The 21580-nt window shown below is 35.5% G+C and overlaps 3 protein-coding genes across 6 annotated transcripts; 1 reads left to right on the top strand and 2 right to left on the bottom strand.

Moving 5' to 3' along the window:
- Nucleotides 1-317: 317 nt before the first annotated feature.
- On the bottom strand, nucleotides 318-8139 carry LOC108205042 (plant UBX domain-containing protein 8). Of its 3 annotated transcripts, XM_017374800.2 has the most exons (10): nucleotides 7982-8139; nucleotides 6303-6364; nucleotides 5513-6188; nucleotides 5325-5440; nucleotides 4970-5162; nucleotides 4614-4829; nucleotides 4362-4526; nucleotides 1725-1868; nucleotides 1595-1651; nucleotides 318-635 (listed from the first exon to the last, which is right to left on the bottom strand). In XM_017374800.2, the coding sequence occupies exons 1-10, from the start codon at nucleotides 8063-8065 to the stop codon at nucleotides 528-530; spliced, it is 1821 nt and encodes a 606-aa protein (XP_017230289.1). In that variant the 5' UTR covers nucleotides 8066-8139; the 3' UTR covers nucleotides 318-527. The 3 variants fall into 3 exon arrangements, with proteins under 3 accessions (XP_017230289.1, XP_063942225.1, XP_017230290.1); XM_064086155.1 differs by lacking the exons at nucleotides 1595-1651; nucleotides 1725-1868; XM_017374801.2 differs by lacking the exons at nucleotides 318-635; nucleotides 1595-1651 and having other exon boundaries at nucleotides 1820-4238.
- Nucleotides 8140-14528: 6389 nt separating this feature from the next.
- LOC108197614 (cytochrome P450 87A3) lies at nucleotides 14529-17393 on the top strand. 2 transcript variants are annotated; one of them, XM_017365282.2, is made up of 9 exons: nucleotides 14530-14907; nucleotides 14977-15298; nucleotides 15389-15538; nucleotides 15761-16012; nucleotides 16098-16187; nucleotides 16281-16359; nucleotides 16452-16558; nucleotides 16703-16830; nucleotides 16913-17390. In XM_017365282.2, exons 1-9 carry the CDS (start codon nucleotides 14708-14710, stop codon nucleotides 17073-17075), a joined length of 1491 nt encoding a protein of 496 aa, XP_017220771.1. In that variant the 5' UTR covers nucleotides 14530-14707; the 3' UTR covers nucleotides 17076-17390. The 2 variants fall into 2 exon arrangements, with proteins under 2 accessions (XP_063942224.1, XP_017220771.1); XM_064086154.1 differs by having other exon boundaries at nucleotides 14529-15298; nucleotides 16913-17393.
- A 450-nt stretch (nucleotides 17394-17843) lies between these two features.
- On the bottom strand, nucleotides 17844-20502 carry LOC108225240 (uncharacterized). Its single transcript, XM_017400070.2, has 3 exons — nucleotides 20452-20502; nucleotides 18296-18958; nucleotides 17844-18185 (listed from the first exon to the last, which is right to left on the bottom strand). Exons 2-3 carry the CDS (start codon nucleotides 18902-18904, stop codon nucleotides 17967-17969), a joined length of 828 nt encoding a protein of 275 aa, XP_017255559.1. The 5' UTR covers nucleotides 18905-18958; nucleotides 20452-20502; the 3' UTR covers nucleotides 17844-17966.
- Nucleotides 20503-21580: the final 1078 nt, after the last annotated feature.

The following is a 21580-nucleotide window of genomic DNA, read 5'->3' as shown; positions in this document are numbered from 1 at the left end:
ATGGCAAATTGTTTGAGATGTAAACGACAAAGATCAAGACTTTGAGAGATAAAAGACGACCAAAACTTTAAGAAGTGAACTGGAGTATTCTTGTTTCTTCAAGTAAAATCAATTGCTGGTCTACTTCGATAGACCCCCTTGTCTTTTGGAGAGAGTTCATTTTCAATCATTTGAGAAGTATATGATATGCTGCAATAGAAGACCGAAGACCAAGAGACTCAAAATAGATGATATTATTAATGTAATTTGCATAACTTTCAAGTTAGAACTGCACATATTTTCGTTTAAAATTCGATATCGGATTCAAGAAACAGTAATTTAAAACTGCAAACATTCTCATCTAAGATTTGATATCAACTTCAAACTGTATGAGCCATAGTCTGACTACAAGACCAAATACCCGATAGATACAAACTTCGACAAAATACCCGTCTCCAAACAACTTTTACATCCAACTAACAAACAAGGTTGGTCCATCTGGGTAAACTCTTCAAGATCCTATTACAATTTTACGATAACTATATCTGCTATATTAACTCCAGAAACAAGGCCTCCTGTCTGCCGGACAGGCCAAGTTCATCAAAAGTTGATGCGCTCTCACCAACACCAAAAGCCCGTCTTGGAAATGGCCTTACCTGTGCAAAATAAAACATGTTTAATTCTAACAATCATAATATATCTATACAAGGCATAAATACATTATGTATCAGGAAGTAACATTGTGCTTTGCTTCTCTATCAATAAATCAAGTCCAATGGAAAGGATTCTCATTAAATTACCAACTAGCTAATCTACCATTTGTATAACTCGTTTTGCATGCCAAGTTGAAATACATCCGTTCCTTAAATATTTTGCTCATCTAAATTGTGCCAACACCTATCAAGGACTGATACGTTTCAACAACTTAACCCTGATACATATGGAAGAGTAAATCTACTGATGACTACAAAAAAGAGATAGATACAGATAAATTTTTGACAGAATTCCACTTTAGCAAGCAAAAGTTAGTTGACCTTAGTCATATGGTTACCACATTCTCCATATCTTCAAATACAGCCTTCTTCTCAAGCATCTACCAAGTATCAAGAGTCCTGACACTATAAAGATTCTAATTTTTCTTTGGTGTTACAAAAAAAGGTATCGATATTACAATTAAATTACACGAGTACCCTACTTATCAAACAAATAGTTTGAAATGCAATTCATTTTAAAAATACAATATAACTTCTTTTTTTTTTTTCGGAAGGACTAGTGGGATCACGCAAACATTAATCACCAGAGAAGATGGGGGAAAGGAAAAAGAAACGATGTTGAGTCAACTAGTCAATAAGCTCTCTATATGCTATCAAGCATAACAACAATACAAACCCCGACACTCCTATGTGACTAAAATGAATATTCATTGCTCTTTGCCGGTCCAGACAATCAATTATGAAATGTAAAAAAAGTTTGGACACCAGGAGGGGATCTAGTAAGGGGCACTGTCCCCCATAAAATTATTTGGAATTTATTCATCATTTAAAACTTTGTAAAAATATAAGTGTGCCCCCACAAAAATTAAGTGTGAAAGGTAAAAAAGCACATGAAAGATTACCAGTCTGTAAGTACCAGGTCTGACCAACCGACCAACATCGATGAAGTCAAAAAGATGCTGCAAATCAAGTCACAACCAATTATACAACTTTTAACCAATAACTGGAAAAATATTGTCACGGAATAAATACCTGAAGCTTGTGGGACTTGAGGAATCTGCGGCCTTGCCGGCCGCCATCTGGCATCCGCACAAGCAGGTTAACGGCATTATCATCATCTGGTGATGGTTCTTGCGGGAGAGAAGCTTCTTTAGATGCCAAATGTCTCTCAAGTTCCTAAGGGGAAAATAATATGAATCAATGTGTAAGCTACAGAGTAGAGACACGCTACATAAACACGTGGACAAGTAGGGAAAGAATTTGAAGAAAACAGTTATTTTCGATCAAGCTAAATACAAGACCGATGATCGTATCCTTGTCCTTCCTACCTTCCTTCGTCGACTTCATCTCGTTGTGGAACTTCAGTTCTTCATTGCAATCAAGCTCATCATCTGCTCCTGTTAGCATGATTTATATTCCCTTCTAACTAATTCCATAGCATCCATGTCCTCCCCTTCGACATTAGCCTGGAGACTTCTACCATATCCCCATTTATCCCAATGCTCGTATCCTTGTCCTTCCTACCATCCTCATTCACTCCATCCCCATTTATCCCGATGCTCGTATCCTTTTCCTTCCTACCGGCCTCATTCACTCCATCCTCATTTATCCCAGTGCTCGTATCCTTGTCCTTCCTACAATCCCAATCATTCCATCCTCTTTGATCTCGATACTCATATCCGCCTTGCCCTTGCTAGCAGCAGCATTATCCATGGGTTTGTCAAACACAGCATCATAATCTTTGAGAGACTTATATTTCCTCTTCGACGACTTAATTTTCTCCTTCAACTGCGTAAGAGACGCTTTTGCCTGGAGAGAATCCTTAACAAACTCAAAAAAAAACCGTTCTGATTACGAGGTAGTTTTTGACAATCAGGGTAATGCTGCTGGCAAGGACAAGGATATGAGTATCGAGATCAATGAGGATGGAGTGATTGAGGACTGTAGGAAGGACAAGGATACGAGCATTGGGATAAATGAGGAGGAGTGAATGAGGCCGGTAGGAAGAAAAAGGATACGAGCATCGGGATAAATGAGGATGGAGTGAATGAGGACGGTAGGAAGGACAAGGATATGAGCATCGGGATAAATGGGGATATGGTAGAAGCCTCCAGGCTAATGTCGAAGGGGAGGACATGGATGCTATGGAAATTTAGTTAGAAGGGAATATAAATCATGCTAACAGGAGCAGATGATGAACTTGATTGCAATGAAGAACTGAAGTTCCACAACGAGATGAAGTCGACGAATATAGTTCCAACGAGATGTGGGAAACTGTTGAAATAGCTTTGGAAGGGGACGCCCTTCATTGGTACCAATGGGGAACAGAAATGCCACCCCATTAGGTTATGGGCTGATTTAAAACCGTCATGCTTTATCAATTTCGACCATCGGACAGTGGTTCACTGTATGAAAAGTGGTTAGCTGCCATTCAGAAAAGTATGACAGCTGAGTACAAGAGGTGATTTATTGAAACTGCAGCCCCGTTAGAGAGAATTTCTGAGGGCAGGGACAGTTCATTAATGGTTTGAATGTTTGAAGGTGGGAGAAGAGGTATGACTCCTAAACCCCCATCAATTTAGAGCAAGCCATAGAGTTGGCGACACTGGTGGAATAAAAGAACAAGGTAAAAACGTCAGGAAGGCAGTCACTAGGCAGTATTAAACTGGAATATCATGGGGTTATAGTAAGAAAGGTGTTATGGTCTCAACTTGTTCATATGGGGTATCTGCTTTTGTTGCCATGATAAGTGGTCACTAGTTCACTGTTGCAGAAGCAAGGAACCCAGTGATATTTTGATCGATGAAGACAATGACAAGGAAAGGGATGGAGGGACTACAGAGCCACCCATGTCACCAATGGAGAAGCCGTCCATTAAAGTATCTCTCAACTCGGTCATAGGTTTTCTAACCTGAAAACTATGAAACTCAGAAGAAATATCGATGATTAGGGAGATTATCGTCATGATTGGTCCTAGAGCAACCCATAATTTTATTTCCTTTTCTGGTGTTCGGATGTTGAGTAGTTGTAGAGGATTCAGGCAGGTTTGTAGTGTCATTGGGGAATGGTGAGACTGGAGACCTTGGGTGCAGCCACTACAAACTGGAAGACCTAGGTAATGCAGTGTGAAACTAGGGAAAACTGTGCAATCAGGTAGGAGATATGTTATTGGTAAGGGCTAAGATATTCCTCAAAGCAATGATGAGGAGCTTGAGAAATTACAGACGAGGGTTCATGGGTGGAGTGCAATCAATTAGAGGAGGAAACAAAGAGAAATACAGAGGTAGGGAGCTGTTCACCTTCCGGAGACACTCGCAGCTACTGTCCAAAAGTAAAAGAACGTGTTCAACAAACCAATCAGTCTTCCTCCTCGCAAACACGACACACTATCAACCTTAACAATGACCCGGTGGCCAAATTATCGCGTTTGATTTGATTCTTGGCAAAATTTGCAAGTCCGTAGCATATAGTACTGCTACAGATGGTTTTATTAATTTACATATTTCATTGTGGATCCAACATCTCTATAGCAGGAAGTGTTGGAATCTGCAATAATGTTAATAAAGTAGCAAGTGGGTGAGGATGAAGACTGTCATATGTTAAGCGCCTTGAACAGATAGCAAGGGAAACAAGAGTTATACAATACATAAAACATATGATCTCCATTACCTGAAGTTCCTCCAATTTTCTTTGTAATTCTTCTTCCTTTTTTCTTTCTTCTATCAGAGCAGATTCTGCAGCTACCTGCTCCTCTAACTTTCGAATTTCAGCTTCCTCCCTAGCTTTTAATTCTTTTTCTCGGTCAGCTTGCAGTGATGCAAAATATTCATCATCCTAAACGTACAATATATAAGAATAGTGACAAATTGTTATCAATCTGAACATGGTCCTTAATTCCTCATTCGATTACATAGTAGATACCTGTTGTTCACGTATCAATCTTTGTGCAGTGAGAGAAGGTGATGGTGGATGAGGTGTGCGCCGAGGATAAGAACCATCAGTTTCACCTACTCCGTTGTTCCTGGACTGACCTGGTGCATACGGTACATGATATGTGTTTCCTTGGGGGACACCACCAAAAAGTGCAGCCTCAAGCATAACAGCTTCGTCATGTTCCAAAGATGTAATGCCTCCCCACTTGGACGTATATTTTAATGAAGCAAACAGTCAAATATGTGAGGAACCGTTGACTTGAATCATATACTGTAGATAATAGTGACAATAGGATATTCTTTTTTTTGCACAGATCTAATTTGACAGAAAAAGATAGGAAATACCTCATTCATATGTGAGTCACTTCTGTTTTGCTGTGAACTAGTATTATTGTGTTGAGAATTCGATGGTTTCGTATAATCGATCTCTTTCCCGGTGTCAGCTGAGGTAGAACTGGGATTAATCTGGTGTCTTACTAGTGGCTGATCTTCAGCCTCGTCACTCTCATCCCGCATAGAAGACCCTTCTGCCTCTAACCTAGAATGTCAACAATGAGCTCGTCAGATCGCCAAAATCTTTCCCAACAATACATGTAGAAAACTTAAGCCTCTTAAGTATGGTTGCAGAATTATAACATAAGCAACGGGTGCTAAAAATTAACAGTTACAGTATGTGTGTGTGTTTTGAGATAAGAAATACCTCCCACTTGATGTTAATTTTCCTAGAGCTTCCACCTCAGTTGATGTAGAAATACCCAACTCAGATGATCGAAATTTATCTCCTATTCCACGTGATGCTTTCTCTTGATCCGCTGTCTGATTAGAATTCATAGTCAGAAGGACAGCAGGTCATAGTAGATCAAGTCAAAAGTTGTTGCAAGAACAAACCTTCAGTGACAAAGAAACAGCTTGCGCTAGTTCTGGGTCATTAATCTCAGACTGGCTTTGCTGAGACATGGACTCACTTCGACGTGTGTAACCACTTCTAGTGTCTTGCTTGGAAGCCTCAATTGCAGCTCGGATCATTTCTTCTTCTATGTCGTTACTGTATTCAGGTATATGATCTATTCCAGGAGCACTTGGTCCAGAATTTATAATGTCAGGATAACCACCCATGATACTGTCATTTCCTGCATCACCTGGTGCAATCCGTTGAGTTCTAGGAATATCTTCGGCATCTTCTTCATCAATTATAACATTCCCATGTATCTCTGGGCCATAATCATCTGCAGTACCAGTAACATCTTGAATGGTTGGAGCGTGACCAGAATGACTTGATTGTTCATTACCATCCTTAACCTCGATTGGTATTTCCCTTACTTCTCTTGGATGTGAAACAAATGGTGCTCGACTTGCTGAACTGGGAACTCTGTCAAATATACTGCTTACTAAACTGGGAACTCTATCAAATATGCTGCTACGGACATCACGGTCCAAGAGAGAGAATGGATTCATAAGTCCAGGAGATTGTAACAGAGGAAAGGGATTTCGCTGTATCTCCGGTTGGACTGGATCATCTACGTCCATTAAATCCTCTTGAGGTACAACAGATGCTTCATTTGTGCTGATTAGAAATAATACTCAGTAACGAACAAAAAAATGAAGCTAATATACCAAGATCATTTGACAAAAAGAATTAAAATACAAAAAAAAAATTACAGATGGGCAGAGTTCTTACATATTTCCATCCCCCTCAGCAAAATGAGCATTAATAGCCTCGTTAAGATTCCCGGCATGGTCCTAGTCACCATATTGAATAAGATTAAATACAATAACAGAATTATTCGTCTGCCTCAAGAACAGACTCCTAATTCGAAAGCCAGAGTCGAATAAAACAGGAAAATGATTAAATACAATTGTATGAGTAGGACAAGCAGACAGTCAGTTAATATCATTAGGAATCATACCAATACTAAGTCACACACTGGCTTATTCTCATGGATACTATTTCATTCTCATATTGTATTTTAACAATTAACGTAATATAAAATTGATCCACTCACTAATTAGCAAAAAAAAAAAAAAATGTCCACTCATCCCTACATAGAGTACTACTGTACTACTGTACAACATTACCATATACATGGGCTTTGACAGTCAGATTTTAAATAATATTCATGTCCAACATACTTATACATAAACCATGAGAAGTAATATATTACAACATATTACAATTCACATGATACTACAATTTACAGTTAGCTTGTTCAATATAGTAAATTGATTACGAATTACATTTTATTCCAAGTGGTCGTTAACATTCATAATAATACAAAAATGTGCATATGAAAACATTTACAGACCTCAATAAACACATTTGCAGCACCAAAACCTCTAAATAAATGTTGTTGTACACGCAGCGCATGCCTTCTTGACTAAACAGAGTGTCACTTGAATTTTGGTGTGCCTTATTTCATATTTCTTTTTAATTCCAAAAACAAAAAAGAATTTTCATTAGGTTCCTTATACACTGCGTTCGCCAATTGTAGTTCAGCCCATGCAACCCGTAGTTCAACTCGAAACTTCTTTAAGGGGGAAAATCGGAAATGGGAATGAAGGTTTGGAGAATGGGAGTTATTAAGAATGAAAATGATATGAAATCCCATGGTGTAGTTAGGTAATGATCAATCCATCTTATGAGAATGAGGTTCCCATTCCAACCAACTAATCCAAACACTAACACATGGGATAAAGGTTCTAATTCCCGTTAACCGGGCTCATTAATCATTGACCAAACGCCCCCTAAGTTTGTCAATCTTTCCTACAATTACTCTCTTGTATCTTAAAGATTCCATTGTATAATATAAAACCCATCATATCAATTATATATCTTAAAGATTCCATCAATATAATATACAATCAACAAACGAAAAAATAATATAAAACCCATCATACATTGTATATTTTTAATCTTTTTTCATCACAGTGAACATGAACAGAGTACAAATTCTTCATAATTTGACATTGCGAAGTTTCCCAACTTAACTGCACCCATTCACACCGACACACCGAAAGACACAGCCGGACAATTTCATATCACATCATAAACCCCCACCCCTCCCCAACCCATTTCTCCTAATTTATAGAAGTTACTTTCTTGCTACAATTTACAATTATAAACTTCAAAAGCCAATCAATTCTTGTACTTCAATCAAGAACCTAAGAAGGCACAATCTTCACTCAAATTCAATTCATCAAACAATTAGAATCACATTCATCACCCTTTATTTCTCCAACACAAGTCAATTAAAGAAAATCATCACCACCCAAATCATCACACAACAAGGCAATAAAATCAAATAGAACCAAAAAAAAAAACTACTTTATTTCAAGAATTAATATATATATCTATATTACCGCGAGTTTTTGAATGGCAACAGGCTCAGACACGCCAGTGATACTCATGAATGTCTCTATAGCTTCTTCATCAGCTCTAGCCATTGTGAGAGAGAGAGAGAGACGAGAGATAGTTGTGCAGAGAGATGAAACAGAGTGAGAAACTGTGTATATATAAGAGTTTGAGGATTATATTGTAAATTAAGGGGAAGGGGTGGCTGTTTTGGTAATTAGCCACCTTCTCAAATGTTCTACAAGCTTACCGAGAAATAGAGAAAATGAAAATGTGATGATAATGTCAAGTAAGGTTAGGCCCATTGGACTTGTGGATCACTCAGAAATGGACTGGCTGTATAGTCTAGTTAGTATATTAAATTGGGCGTACAAATTAATCCAGAATGGCCCAAACTAAGGTCCACTGTACTAATGAGATGATGTAAAATGCTTTGATTATTATGTTATTTGTTTTGTATTTTTGTCTTTCTTAAAAAAAAAAAGGTGTTATACTTTTCAACTTATATAAATAATTGAAAGAGTAAGCAAATAAGACTTAACTGTATGAATAAATTTCATGATAATTTTGATTCTTTTTTCAAAATGGAAAGCTTTATTGCCTAGCATATCAAATATTACGACGAGTTATATTAATAATTTAATATTTAAAAAATTATCACAATTGACTGTATTAATTTACATGTTTTATTCAATCAAAATCACATAATTATTTAATTTAATTTCAGTTAAGTTCGAATTCCTCCTTGATGACAAATTTATCTCATTAACTTGAGAAACAAACCAACCTTTAAATCAAACAAACAGCAAAGTGACTTGTTTTGCAAGGTTTAATCAGTGAATTAATTATTGCTTACTTGCATTATTACAAATTAAATAATAAGTTCCAATTTTCTAGAATTTTCCTATTTGTAAGACAGCTTTACGCTTTAAGCCGTGGATGAAAAAGAACCACTAGTTCTTCGAGTATATAATACAGTTGTTATCTTATAATATAATATCTGTAAAATAAAAAATAATATAAAGACATAAATTTTACCAAAATTAGGATCAAATTAAATGCTGTGACAAGTCAAACTCAATTCAGATTGCACTACTAACTTAACTAACTTCTTTTGTACCGGCACACGACGACCAAATATTAATTTTAAGTACGAAATGACGCCGGATTTTATTTTATTATATACTTATATATAATAAGCGTAAGGGAGATAATTTGGTCGCATGGTCCTCTGGTCCAAAAGCTTATCATCTGTTGGATCTTATATTGAACAAATAAGCACCGTTAGATTGGAACAAAATTAAATTCTGTTCTAGAAGACAACTGATATCTACTTGCATGTTTATAATTCTTTTTCTGAATCCAAAACAAATTCTGTCTTTCACATGTATATGATTTTTTTTAATCCTAAATAAATATTTCCTACCAGTTTTATTCGTGGAATCATATAAATCTCACCGTCACAATTTTTTTATAATATATTTTAAAATTAATAAGCCGGATTTATGTGAGAAACATATAAAAAAGTTTTTCTTAATCCAAAATAGATTCTACCTTCTTATTGCATATTTATGATTCCTTTTCTTAATTCAAAACAAATTATGTTTATCAATTTTAATTTAGAACCATATAAATTTTTTGAAAAATATTTAAATCACATTATAATAATTTTAATATAAAATACATTTATTAATATAATCTAATAGGAGTTGGCATAACGTATTCCACTCAAAATATATTAAAATTTAATAGATAAAATTTAATACTTTGGCATGATACATACGAGAAAAGGAAGTGCTTGATTAAAATAATTTATTTGAAATCATTAATGGCTGTGATGATGTATTTACCAAAGTTCTAACTTACAAACAAATCATAATTTCGAATTTTATTTTATTGAAAATTTTAATTTATTATTTATAAATTAAATTTTTTCACACCATTTAAAATATATTTAAAAAGTTTATAAATAATTAAAAAGCTCACGTGCCTTGCACGGGCTATAAGCTATATTAATTAATAAGCATAAATTTGTTTTCGAAAAGAACTTTCATCAATTAAATTTAACATAATGAGCATTAATAATATCCTTATTTAATTATCTTACAAGATATATTCTTAACAAATATTCTTGATATTTAATACTAATTAATATTAATATTTGATTAATGCAAGTCTATATTTTTAAAATGTCAATTCCAATAATACTCTTTTTGTATATTCTTTTTTCGACATTTTATCATCATTTGAACTCCATTATGTGAATATAAGTGTGAAAAGTATTAACAAATTGAAGACAATAATTTTTTTATTCTTTATCGAGAGTTATTCAAGAACGTTAAATAGAGGATAGAAAAAGAGCTTTTCAACTTTTTAAGAAATATTTGAAAAAATTAAAACTCTATTTTCAAATATTATTTTTTATATTTTGATAACTCGATTAAGAGTTTCTTGATACGCTTTTAATAATTAAAAGGTGAAGTGTGAACTCGTTTTACGCAAAACTCAAAAGACGCCAATTTTCGTAATCTAGCTAACATCTCACTCAAATGTTTCAGGTTGAATCCAGTTTTCCTGAAATTTAGTCTGCGAAACATGGGCTCAATAAGATATTCATTTTGGTCCTAAACATGAGGAACTGACATTTAGCATTTTAAGTACATTTTGGTGGTTTGTCAAAGAAAAGAAGAGTAAATTTCGGTGGTTTGTCCAAAAAAAAAAAAAGAGTGATTTTTTCTTTCATCTTACTTTTTCATCTCACCTATAATTAGGTATTGTTTGGGGTTGCTGTTGCAAACAGCAACAGCAGCTTTTTGCTGAAAAGTAGATGAAAAGCTGTTTGGTAAATCTACAAACAGCTTTTCTGAACAACAGCTTTTAGCTGGAAAGCTACTTTTAGAAAAAGCAGGTCCTCTCATACTTTTGGAAAAAGCTGCTTTTGCAGAAAGATGTTACAAATTTCACTATCAAACCTCGCCACAAAAATATTTTTTTATATTATAACTTAAAATAAGCAATTATCAAACAATTATCTGATTTCTACAACAGCATTTTTTCTGACCGCACAACAATTTTTAACAACACTCTCAAACAGACTCTTATTTCAGTGTACGTATGTATTTAGAACTAATCCTCGGGTCTCAAATTTTGAAAAATGTATGAGAGTATATATAGATTAGGATCTTTAAATTATTTGTTATTATTTTATTTTATTAAAGCTTGGGAATAGATTAAACTTATTTTAGAGTATGGACGTGCATAGCAGCTAAAGCCAGCCACCTTTTTTCTATATCAACACCAGCAAAGCAGCAATTTGCACAGTGATCATACAATATAACATAAGTAGAAACCACAGCTTACGTTTTAGTGACTAGGATGTTTAACTGGTCATTAAACAAGTTAACACATCCAAATGTAGCAAACCACTGTCCTAATCACGGATTAAGAATTAATCACCACACTTAAGTTACAAACACATGGAACCTCGTGTCTCCAACTGTTCCAAATAAATGGGTTGTCTCATCTCTGCCAAGTAATTTTTAATTAATTATTTAAAAAAGTTTAGATTAATCGAAAGATTCTTACGCGTTGACAACAATTAAGCGTTAACATGGTTTATTTAATCATAAATTTTGCAAAGCCTATTGACCAGGAGACAGTTGTATTATGTAGAGTATTTAATTAAGTGTAGGACAATTTTAAGGCGCACGGCAAGGTTTTGGACTGGAAAAACAAACACTTTTGGGCTAAATATTCTCAATCATGAAGTTAAGTTAAACATGTATTATTTTTCAACTTGATATACTAATTAGTGGTGTTGATTAAAGTCCTAATTAAGTGACTTAGAGTCTTGGGAGTTCAATTGCACTCTACCAATGTGAAAGGACGTGCATTTCTTCACTCTGCTCGACCATTTCGAAAGAGACAATTTTTTTTTTTACTCTGAGGATGAATGGGTATTTTCTCTTCTCCGCTGTGGACTGCAATCTGATATTCCTCCAATTTAAATCAGATAATCGAGATTTTTTTCAAATATATAACAAAATTTAGTAAAATTTCAAATCTAACACATGTATAAGAATAATGATTCGGATTACAACCTGAATTCATGTCAATGTTAAACTAAAATTACTTAAAATAAAATATTTAAATTTATGATAATAAAATTCTAAATAATTAATCAATTCGGATTCGGTTCGCATCGAAACCCTTCTGCATATCTATTTCTGTTCTATCAAAATTAGCAAACAAAATATTTTGTTATGATAAAGAGCACATCATCCGATCATCTATCCCCTAGAACATAATAATCTGATAATCAAATGCTTACTGTGTTGTGGACGGTGGATCCCCTGTCAATGACCCCCTTCCCATCATCTGATACAACTTATTCTAAGTACCATCAAGACAGGTGGGACCCCCAGTTTCAGAACTCACAGACATACAATTCTCCGCATGTTAAAATATTTAGGAGAGTACTACTCTACTCATCGTCACCTGGTTAAATTTTCGATAATCAGTGGTAAACTCGAACTTTCGACCTTAAATAAGATTGATTATTACAGCAGCAATGTAGGAGGAAGAACAAAATGATTAATAGAACTCTCCAGATAGATCTCAAGGAGTAATGGCTCTTGACCCCATTGAGAAGCCCAAATGAAGAGCTGAAGCAAGCTATTTCATTCTATAAATCAAGCATTTGAACTTTTATGTGAACTGTAAACCTGAAAATATTCGAAAATCTAACCTGATCAACGAACAACTTCGTAAATGGCTTTAAAATTGTGACTCAACGTGGTAAACTAGAGTTTGTTTAAATAATTTTGATTTATTAATGATTTTTAAAATTTTAATAATAAAAAGTGATTTATGGATTACTTACGGTATGATCTATGAATAATTTTGTAAACATTTATTTTAAAAATTTAAGTTACTGAAGAAATAACTTATACTAACTTTTAGTTTAAAAAAAAATTCTGATTTACTTTTAATCAGCGACGGAGGAAAAAAGTCAGTGGGGATTTTACCGGCGACTAGTCCCTTTGTAGCTCCGTCACAGCTCCGAAACATGTTTAGATTTGCTCTATATCTTGCAGTGATAATCAGACTTCTCAGAATAACCTCCATTGCAGAGAGATCGCGTCTGATAATCATGAAAAAAAAAAATCAAAAGAAAGCGTAGCTTAAGTAATAATTTAATTTCGTATTCTAAATTGTAATATTTCGGCTACGTAATAATGTGATATCGAATTATTTGACAATAACAACTGAACAAGTAGAACAAAAGGTTCTGCGGAACATCCTTAAAGGCCAAGCAATGCCAATAAATTCAATGCCTTGAATTCTGAAAGTTCACTTTGTCTATGGTCAAAAGAAAATTTTGATTTGATGCTTCTTCTTTTATTGAAGTGCATTTTGTGAAAGTTAACAATTGTTGTAACTTGTACCCACAAGGGATGGAAGTTCAAGGTTGGTTTTCAGATTGCATATGCTCAATAATATAAGATCCGTCAGGTCGAGGGTTACTTAACATGATATCAGAACTCGTTTCACCAGAACTTTTAATTTTTCCCACATCCCGCTGAATGCTTTTTTTTTTTTGCTGATACATGAGCTTTGTGTACCCGTACTTTAGGATCTTAGATATCGAAACGAATCCACTAGTGATGCAACTTAGATATGGGGAGAGGCAGTTGAAGATTTAAGATGAGATGCATATCTAGCAAACAAGAAAGAAACTAATATTTCTGAAGAAACATGTGTAAAATACTAATGTCGAGTAGATACCAAAGTATTTAGCGCAATTTTTATAAGATTTACGCAGGTTGTTGAACCTCAGAGGAGTTGATAACTCATTAGATTCTAGTTTTTAATCATCATCTGAAGATTGGTTTCATCATCCAGATCCTTTGAACCTCTATCGTCTCAAATCTAGGGAATATACGACCTTTTGCTGCTGCAGATCTCTTAAAATAGTGCCTACATTTCTGCCTCGCATTTCTTTAGTCCTGCATTATGCATATTCAAAGCGAGGGAGGGACAGGAGGGGACACAGCACGAAGCATCGTGTAGGCTTCATAGTTCTGCAGAGTTTTACGCTAATTTTATACTTGGCGTTGACATCTGATAATGGGCGAGTTCCAGACATGATTATTCTAGCTAATTTTAATCTTATCTCAACTACTTGGACAGCTTTTCGAGCAACCAACTTCAATAAAGGAAAGATGACAACTTCACTGCATAATAGTGGTGTTTGGCAACCGCTTATAAGCCCGGCTTCTGGATTTTATAAGTTAGAAACACTTATTTGTACCGTTGGTTTAAAAAGTCCAGAAGTACTAAAAAGAAGTTGAGATTACCAACTTTTATTTCAATACTTCTGCTTCTTTCCCAAACAGTTTAATCACTTATAAGTCTTAATTTGCTTCTGACTTCTACTTCACTTTTTTACTTTAAGCAAAAAAGCACTAATTTTAAGCTCACCTAGACGGCCCCATATTATTCTAACCGGATACGTAATCTGGCCAGCCTATTTAAGTAGTTCAGGTCAAGATACTGAGATACATGCCAGCACTTTCTTCTCTTTGGTGTCTCGCCTTACAGACTACCTACATTAACTTTATTTTCTCCGAGGCATTGCAAGATAGCATATAAGACTAGGCTACTCTACGAAAGAATTATTATCTGATTCGAGTCCAGATACGAGTAACATACCTGTCAGTTACTGGCAAAAGATGTGGACAGTTTGTCTCTGCATTGCAGCTTTAGTGGCTTTAAGCTTCGTGCATTGGATTCATCGATGGAGTAATCCTAGATGCAATGGAAATCTCCCTCCTGGTTCAATGGGATTGCCTCTACTCGGTGAAAGCCTTGAATTCTTTGCTTCCAATTCATCATCAGATATTCCGCCCTTTGTGAAAGAACGAATGAAAAGGTATGATCAGCTACTTATTTACAAGTATTCGTGCCCTTTGTGGTTTCCTCTGACAGAATTTGTCTGCAGATATGGTCCAGTTTTCCGGACCAGTTTAGTAGGACGGCCAGTCATAGTATCAACAAACTCGGATCTGAATTACTACATTTTCCAGCAAGAAGGCCGTCTGTTCCAGAGCTGGTATCCGGATACCTTCACAGAGATCTTCGGGAAACAGAACGTTGGCTCTCTGCACGGATTCATTTACAAGTACCTCAAGGGTATGGTACTGAATTTATTTGGTCCTGAAAGCCTGAGGAAAATGCTAACTGAAGTTGAACAGGCGGCAAATAAGAGCTTAGATATGTGGTCGAGGCAGGAAACTGTGGAACTGAAAGATGCGAGTGCAGCAGTAAGTATAATCGCCCTTATCTATTCTCACCGAAAAATTGCAGCTACTGGTTCTGTTCATATATTAACTTAAAGGCTTTGATGTTTGCAGATGATATTCGACCTGACTGCAAAGAAACTTATTAGTCATGATCCAGAGAAGTCTTCAGAGAATTTGCGCGAGAACTTTGTAGCTTTTATAAAAGGACTAATCTCCTTCCCACTAAACATTCCTGGAACAGCTTACCACAAGTGTTTACAGGTAAACTGGACCTGGCTTCAACTCTGGTTTTAATCCCAGATAAGAATAGTTCCTGCAATGCCGATTTTTATCACATTTGTCATCACAGCTAAAATATTTTATGGAGACCAAATTCAAGAAACCATAGACATAATTTGTCGCTATACCAGAAGGAGAGGGATCTCCCTAGACAGAATTGTGCATATTTGTATATATGATTTTGACTTCTCTGAGTTCTATCAGGGAAGGAAGAAGGCGATGACAATGCTGGAGAACATGCTAGAAGAAAGACGGAGAAGACCTAACAAGGTCCAAAGGGATTTCTATGATTACGTCCTAGAAGAACTTCAGAGAAAGGATACTGTCCTTACAGAAGCAGTAGCTCTGGACTTGATGTTTGTACTACTGTTTGCTAGCTTTGAGACAACTTCGCTGGCTATAACTTTCGCCATTAAAATGCTTGCAGAGAATCCTCATGTGTTAAAGGAATTAACAGTAAGTAGAGATATCTATTGACATAACAAGGAACCAGACAGTTTTTCATGAATACCACAGTTAACATGCTGAATTTCACCCACAGGAAGAACATGACGCGATTCTAAGGAAAAGGGAAGATTCAGAGCTTGGACTCACATGGAAAGAATACAAATCAATGAAGTTCACATTTCAGGTGTGTTTCAAAGTTCCATTGTCAAGCGGAAAATCTGACATAAAAGTTGACACAAGTACTTGCTCTGTGCTAACTGAACTGACTGATCTGCAGGTCATAAATGAAACAGCAAGACTCGGAAATATAGTTCCAGGAATATTCAGAAAAGCGTTGAAAGATATCAAGTACAAGGGTAAGTACTAGCTATTGTACAAAATTTTCTGAGAACTACTGCAGAAGCTCAAATCAGCGTAGCATATTAACAAAGAATCATCGTTTATGCAGAACATACCATTCCCGCAGGTTGGGCAGTGATGGTGTGTCCTCCGGCTGTGCACTTAAACCCTTCCACCTACAAAGATCCTCTTCAGTTTAATCCTTGGAGATGGGAGGTAAGCCAATGTTCTCTTCTTACCTCGCGCCTTACCTGTCAGTTAACGCAGATGCAAAACGTTTGTAAATAAGATATAAGATTAGAGTTCTTTACAGAACAACATTGGCTCTGAATTCTCAAGTCTCTACATAATCAAATGCAGGAATCAGAATTAAAGGGCGCATCAAAGAATTTCATGGCTTTTGGAGGCGGAATGAGATTTTGTGTTGGAACCGATTTCACTAAGGTCCAAATGGCGGTTTTTCTTCACTGCTTGGTCACTAAGTACAGGTACATTTATCATTACACTCCTGCGATTTTCTCTGCACATTCTGCTGCAGATACAACTAACTCATTGCATCAAAATCCTCAGATGGGTACTCATGAAAGGAGGAGACATTGTCCGAACACCAGGCCTCCAGTTCCCTAACGGTTTACATATCCAGATATCTGAGAAACATAAAATCAGAGCTCGAGGAGGTAGAAATCATCCGTCAAGACAAGACGACGAAGAGGCAGACCATGTCTACTGCTGAAGAACACGAATATTTCCACAGAAGCTGCACCTGGAAGTAGCCAGCAGACGATTCCGAGAAACCAAGCACATTGGCCATCCCCGGAATGAAGCTGAAGCTACTTGCTCACCAAATTTTGCACTATTGCATTTCCCTTGCCCCTACCTAAAGGGGAACGGGAAGGAAAGAGAGGCCTAGAATATGCATCTTAAGGATCCATATTAGGGAAAAAAAACATCGATATATAACAGATTCATTTGTACAGATAACAAGTCTCCCCTGATTGCAAACACAAACTCTTGGAATAATACACCATCTATACATGTTAATATTACACTGAATCATCTTTATTATGCTGTTAACCATCTATATAATCTATAAATGTTAATATTATACTGAATCATCTTCATTACACTGTGACCAATTCTCTGGTGTTGGCCTAAGCTCTCCCAAAACCTCTGATGATACCATGTCAAACCTCAAAGTGTTAATCTGAACTCCGAGAGCTCTAATACTATGTTAAATCTCAAAGTGTTAGTCTGAACTCCGATAGCGATACCATGTTAAGTAACAAGTTCTCTCAAAAACATCTAAGCGATGTTAAGTAACAAGTTCTCTCAAAAACATCTAAGCGAGTACACAGTCAGGGGTAAACACGATCAAAGCTAAATGCATCCAGCAGATTGAGTATTGAAATATCAAACACATTCAACCCGGTGCTAAAAATCATAAACATCTAGGGCACTTGTATTATACAAACTAGTACTAAATAACACACATTATTCACATAGTAAGCGCCTTAAAAACTACAATTTCAGTTGCAGTACATACCATGAAATGTAAGCGACTAACAAATTACATTTTAAGTTCAAAGCAACAAGGTCTGTTTCTCGTTATATTTAACAGCAGAAGTTAATCAGATTTCTTTTCATCGGCAGACTTGGATTGCTTTGCTGCAGCTTTGGCGTAATTGTCTTCTGCAGCCTTGGAATGCATTTCATCCCTCTCACTGAAATACCTCTCAAATGCTCGTGGCAGGAAGCGCGGAATAAGGAATACGAGCAGATTGATTGAAAAATAGGCTAGATTTGCTGCAGCTAAGCTCCTCCCAAACCAATACCACGAGACATCCTAAGCCATTTTTGTCAGAATTAGTACCGCAGAAGAGTTAAAATAACAGCGTAAAACAAGGAGCAACGATGATGATAAAGTAAACATATTGCCAGAGAGAAAAGACTTGCCTTCAACTTGGCATCTGATGACAGGGTTTTATTCAACCATACATCTTGTAGCCAGTCAAGAATCACAAAAAGCCTTCTAATCGTATAAAGCAAAGGTACCAATGCCCTCACCGGAGGCGAAAACAAAGCGAATCCACTGATTAAGTTCTCGGTTAGGATCTGAAATGAGAGCAGAAACAAATGGGGAGTCGCTGACCGAACAGCATGATCATCACCCCTTGCAAATCCACCTAGAACGTAAGCCAATGGGAAGAACAGCCCTATGGTGGTCCCAAGAATAACATAAAAGCGGAAGAGTTTACTGTTATGAAATACCTCTGGAGGGGCATTAGTTTTGCCATGGGCAGGGAAAGCTAGTCGAGAGAGTGCAAAAAGATAAGCCGTGGCAAAGGCTGGAAAAACAAGGTCAAGGAGTGGAACTAGGCCACTAGCAGAAAAAACCATTATGAAAGCAACTAATTGTAGTTCAATTACACGCAGGGATCCCATTACACCTCCAGTCTGATCTTGCTGTGGGCGATGAGAAGATTTTTGCTGTGAGGTCATCCCAGAGACTTTGCTTTGATCAGCCTCAGAACGAGGAGCGACAGCAAGTGATACACCAGACATGTCTGTAAGAATTTAAATTTTGTCTGCTTCTCTTGATTCAAAATGTTGATAAACCTGTATGTAGAAGATCAGACAGTAGTTCATACACGAGTGTACTCGCACGGGCACCAACATGTAAATTGTAAAAAAAAATCAATCAGATGACTCTTCAGAGTGACACAGTGAATAAAACAGACAAGCATGGATAACTTATGCAGTAGTACTATACGGAATTAACAAATATTGATCTTCCATCATAAAAGTTCTATATAGAATGTTAGAGAGCAGCTGAATGTTCATTCCTATATCCTGGTCGTCTCTTAGTTTGGAATCTCATTCACATTAGTCATTCCCTGCTTTGTCCTTCCTTTCTGCTTCAATTTTTTTTCAAAAAATTCCATTCCACTTATACCCTATTTTGTTCTTCCAACCGAAACAAGCGTAGCATTAGGCTATTGAGGAATAAACAATGCATAGGATAAACCATGAAGATGATGACATTATACACTCCGCCCCCAATTGAACTAACAAGAGGTTCATTAAATCAGAACAAAGGACTAAGTTATACAAATAACCAGCTTATACGGATTCAGCAAGGGGCATGGGACACTTTCTTAACATTTTTTCAACATTAAATTCTTTCAATTGATCGTCTTTGACATGATTTGATTCGAACCATCAACCTCCATAAACAAAGGAGGTTGAGAGATACTATTAATTTTTTTTAAAATTGTTTTAAAATATAGAAGGGCTCCACAACAATTAAGGAACGTCGGAAACTCTCCCCAAAACTACTTATGCCCCCAGCACTTCAGAATTACACAATTATGCATCTAAATTGCATACCCCAATACGATAAAAATAGACAAGCTAATCAAATACATATATTTCCAATTCAGGCAATTACAAGTGAAGATGAATAAATACAACTATTCTAACAAGTTGCTTACTCAAAAACAATCACCAACTAGTAGAGCAACCAGGATTGTCACACACCGAACCGACATCATCCGTATATTAGAAACAGATTAATTCAAAAACAATAACGAAAACTAGCTCAAGCCAATAACTTCGAAAATCATACATAATTATAGTTAGTTCGTCTCATCTCATTTTTCGGAAATAAGTGGAAAAAGTATAAATTCTAGAAAATAATATATACGTGCAATTTATTTACAATTCCTGCACCTTAAAAATAAAAAATTACACCCCTCCAAAAAGTTCTATGACCAAAGATACAATAATTTCGAAAACTCCGTAAAACAACACGCACAGGTTTATTTCATCGAACAGATCAACCATAACACACAACATTAAAACAACATAAAACATCATTTACAATTGTTCTTTCAGATCATACGTAGTTTTGATTAACCAAACTGAATGCACACCCCTACAAATCACAGTATATTTAAAACATTTCAAGAAGGCCATAGCACTCAAAAATATATAATCATGATTATCATGAAACATACACACGAATATTAAATCATGATCAAGTCTTTAATTATACAAACGATGGTGCAATAGATTTTAAATTATAAATGATTAAGAAAAATTAATCTTACTTGATCGCAGATGAAAGAACAAAGCTCGATCTCAATGACTCAGTTTCTTTCGTTTACATGCTATGTGAGTTTTGATATGCATGTAACCAAATGTACGTTAGTACGTGTCGCTGTCAGAGTAAAAGCTGTGTGGCTTTCTAACACGTGTTACTTTTTTCTTCCACGTGTCTGCTTCCTGGGTTTTTGGACTTATCAGGATATATCATCAGCGGCTACTCTGGGCCGTGGGTCTAAAAATATTTTAGGCTCAACAGATGGGCTTTATGGGCATGGCCTCATTCCCAAAATATAAACGTATAATAATTTGGGTAGAAGATTTGTTCTATATAATTAGGCTGAGGGGATTTATCAAAACTATTGTGATTTTTCAATTTTTTTTGCAGTTTTACTAACTTTTTTAAAATATTTATAAAACCACATTCTGCAATTAAAAGTAACTGGAACTACTCAAAGCAATCTGAGGTATTTCGATTGCATGAGTGTATTAAATGTTGATTTTGATCGTATTCGGTTGTATTTGATTGCAACCCATTAGAAAAATTAAAAAACAATATTTTCACAGACTTTTGTAAAAAGTAAAAGTATATTTTTAAAAGAATGATAAGATGAGAATATTATTCGAAAGATTCTTTAAGTTTAAGTTATATATTAAAGTATTAATTGACCAAAATATACTCTAGAAGCAAATTATTGAATAATACATATTATAAAATTATAGAAATAATAAAATAGTATAGATTTTGTGTACAAAACACAAGAAGTTCAGTTTTGATAGAAAAAAAGACCACAACATCACGATACTTTACGATGATGTTAAAGATAAACAAATTATTGTATTTTAGAACGTAAGACGGTGGACAAATAATAGTTTAGGATAGTTGTGTCGACAAGTGATATGAGTTTTGGAATCAGAATATGGAATGAATATTTTTTATATAATAGTTTTAAATAATTTATTTAATAAATTTGAAAATTATTTTAGTTATTATTTTTATATATGTTGTGTAATTATATAAATATGGAAAAATAAAAAGAAAATTTTTGATTCCTCGTACACATACATAAAACACATCCATGAGTTTAGTATTCTGTATTATACAAATTTTATCATGTTTTGTCTCCATGGACG

Source organism: Daucus carota, chromosome 1 (assembly GCF_001625215.2).
Source record: "Daucus carota subsp. sativus chromosome 1, DH1 v3.0, whole genome shotgun sequence".
Taxonomy (NCBI): Eukaryota; Viridiplantae; Streptophyta; class Magnoliopsida; order Apiales; family Apiaceae; genus Daucus; species Daucus carota.
The sequence above is the reverse complement of the archived record's forward strand: the minus strand, read 5'-3'. Positions and strand labels throughout refer to the sequence as shown.

Bases quoted from the DNA above. Each gene is read 5' to 3' on its own strand.
- LOC108197614 (XM_064086154.1), top strand. From the start codon at position 14,708: ATGTGGACAGTTTGTCTCTGCATTGCAGCTTTAGTGGCTTTAAGCTTC. The intron at 15,299-15,388 runs GTAAGTATAATC...TGATGTTTGCAG, and splicing joins TGAAAGATGCGAGTGCAGCA to ATGATATTCGACCTGACTGC. The intron at 16,013-16,097 runs GTAAGTAGAGAT...TTTCACCCACAG, and splicing joins ATGTGTTAAAGGAATTAACA to GAAGAACATGACGCGATTCT.
- LOC108225240 (XM_017400070.2), bottom strand. From the start codon at position 18,904: ATGTCTGGTGTATCACTTGCTGTCGCTCCTCGTTCTGAGGCTGATCAA. The intron at 18,186-18,295 runs GCAAGTCTTTTC...AAAATGGCTTAG, and splicing joins CATCAGATGCCAAGTTGAAG to GATGTCTCGTGGTATTGGTT.
- LOC108205042 (XM_017374800.2), bottom strand. From the start codon at position 8,065: ATGGCTAGAGCTGATGAAGAAGCTATAGAGACATTCATGAGTATCACT. The intron at 4,830-4,969 runs GTATTTCCTATC...TATACGTCCAAG, and splicing joins GTGACTCACATATGAATGAG to TGGGGAGGCATTACATCTTT. The intron at 1,869-4,361 runs GTAATGGAGATC...TTTTCCCCTTAG, and splicing joins GAAAATTGGAGGAACTTCAG to GAACTTGAGAGACATTTGGC.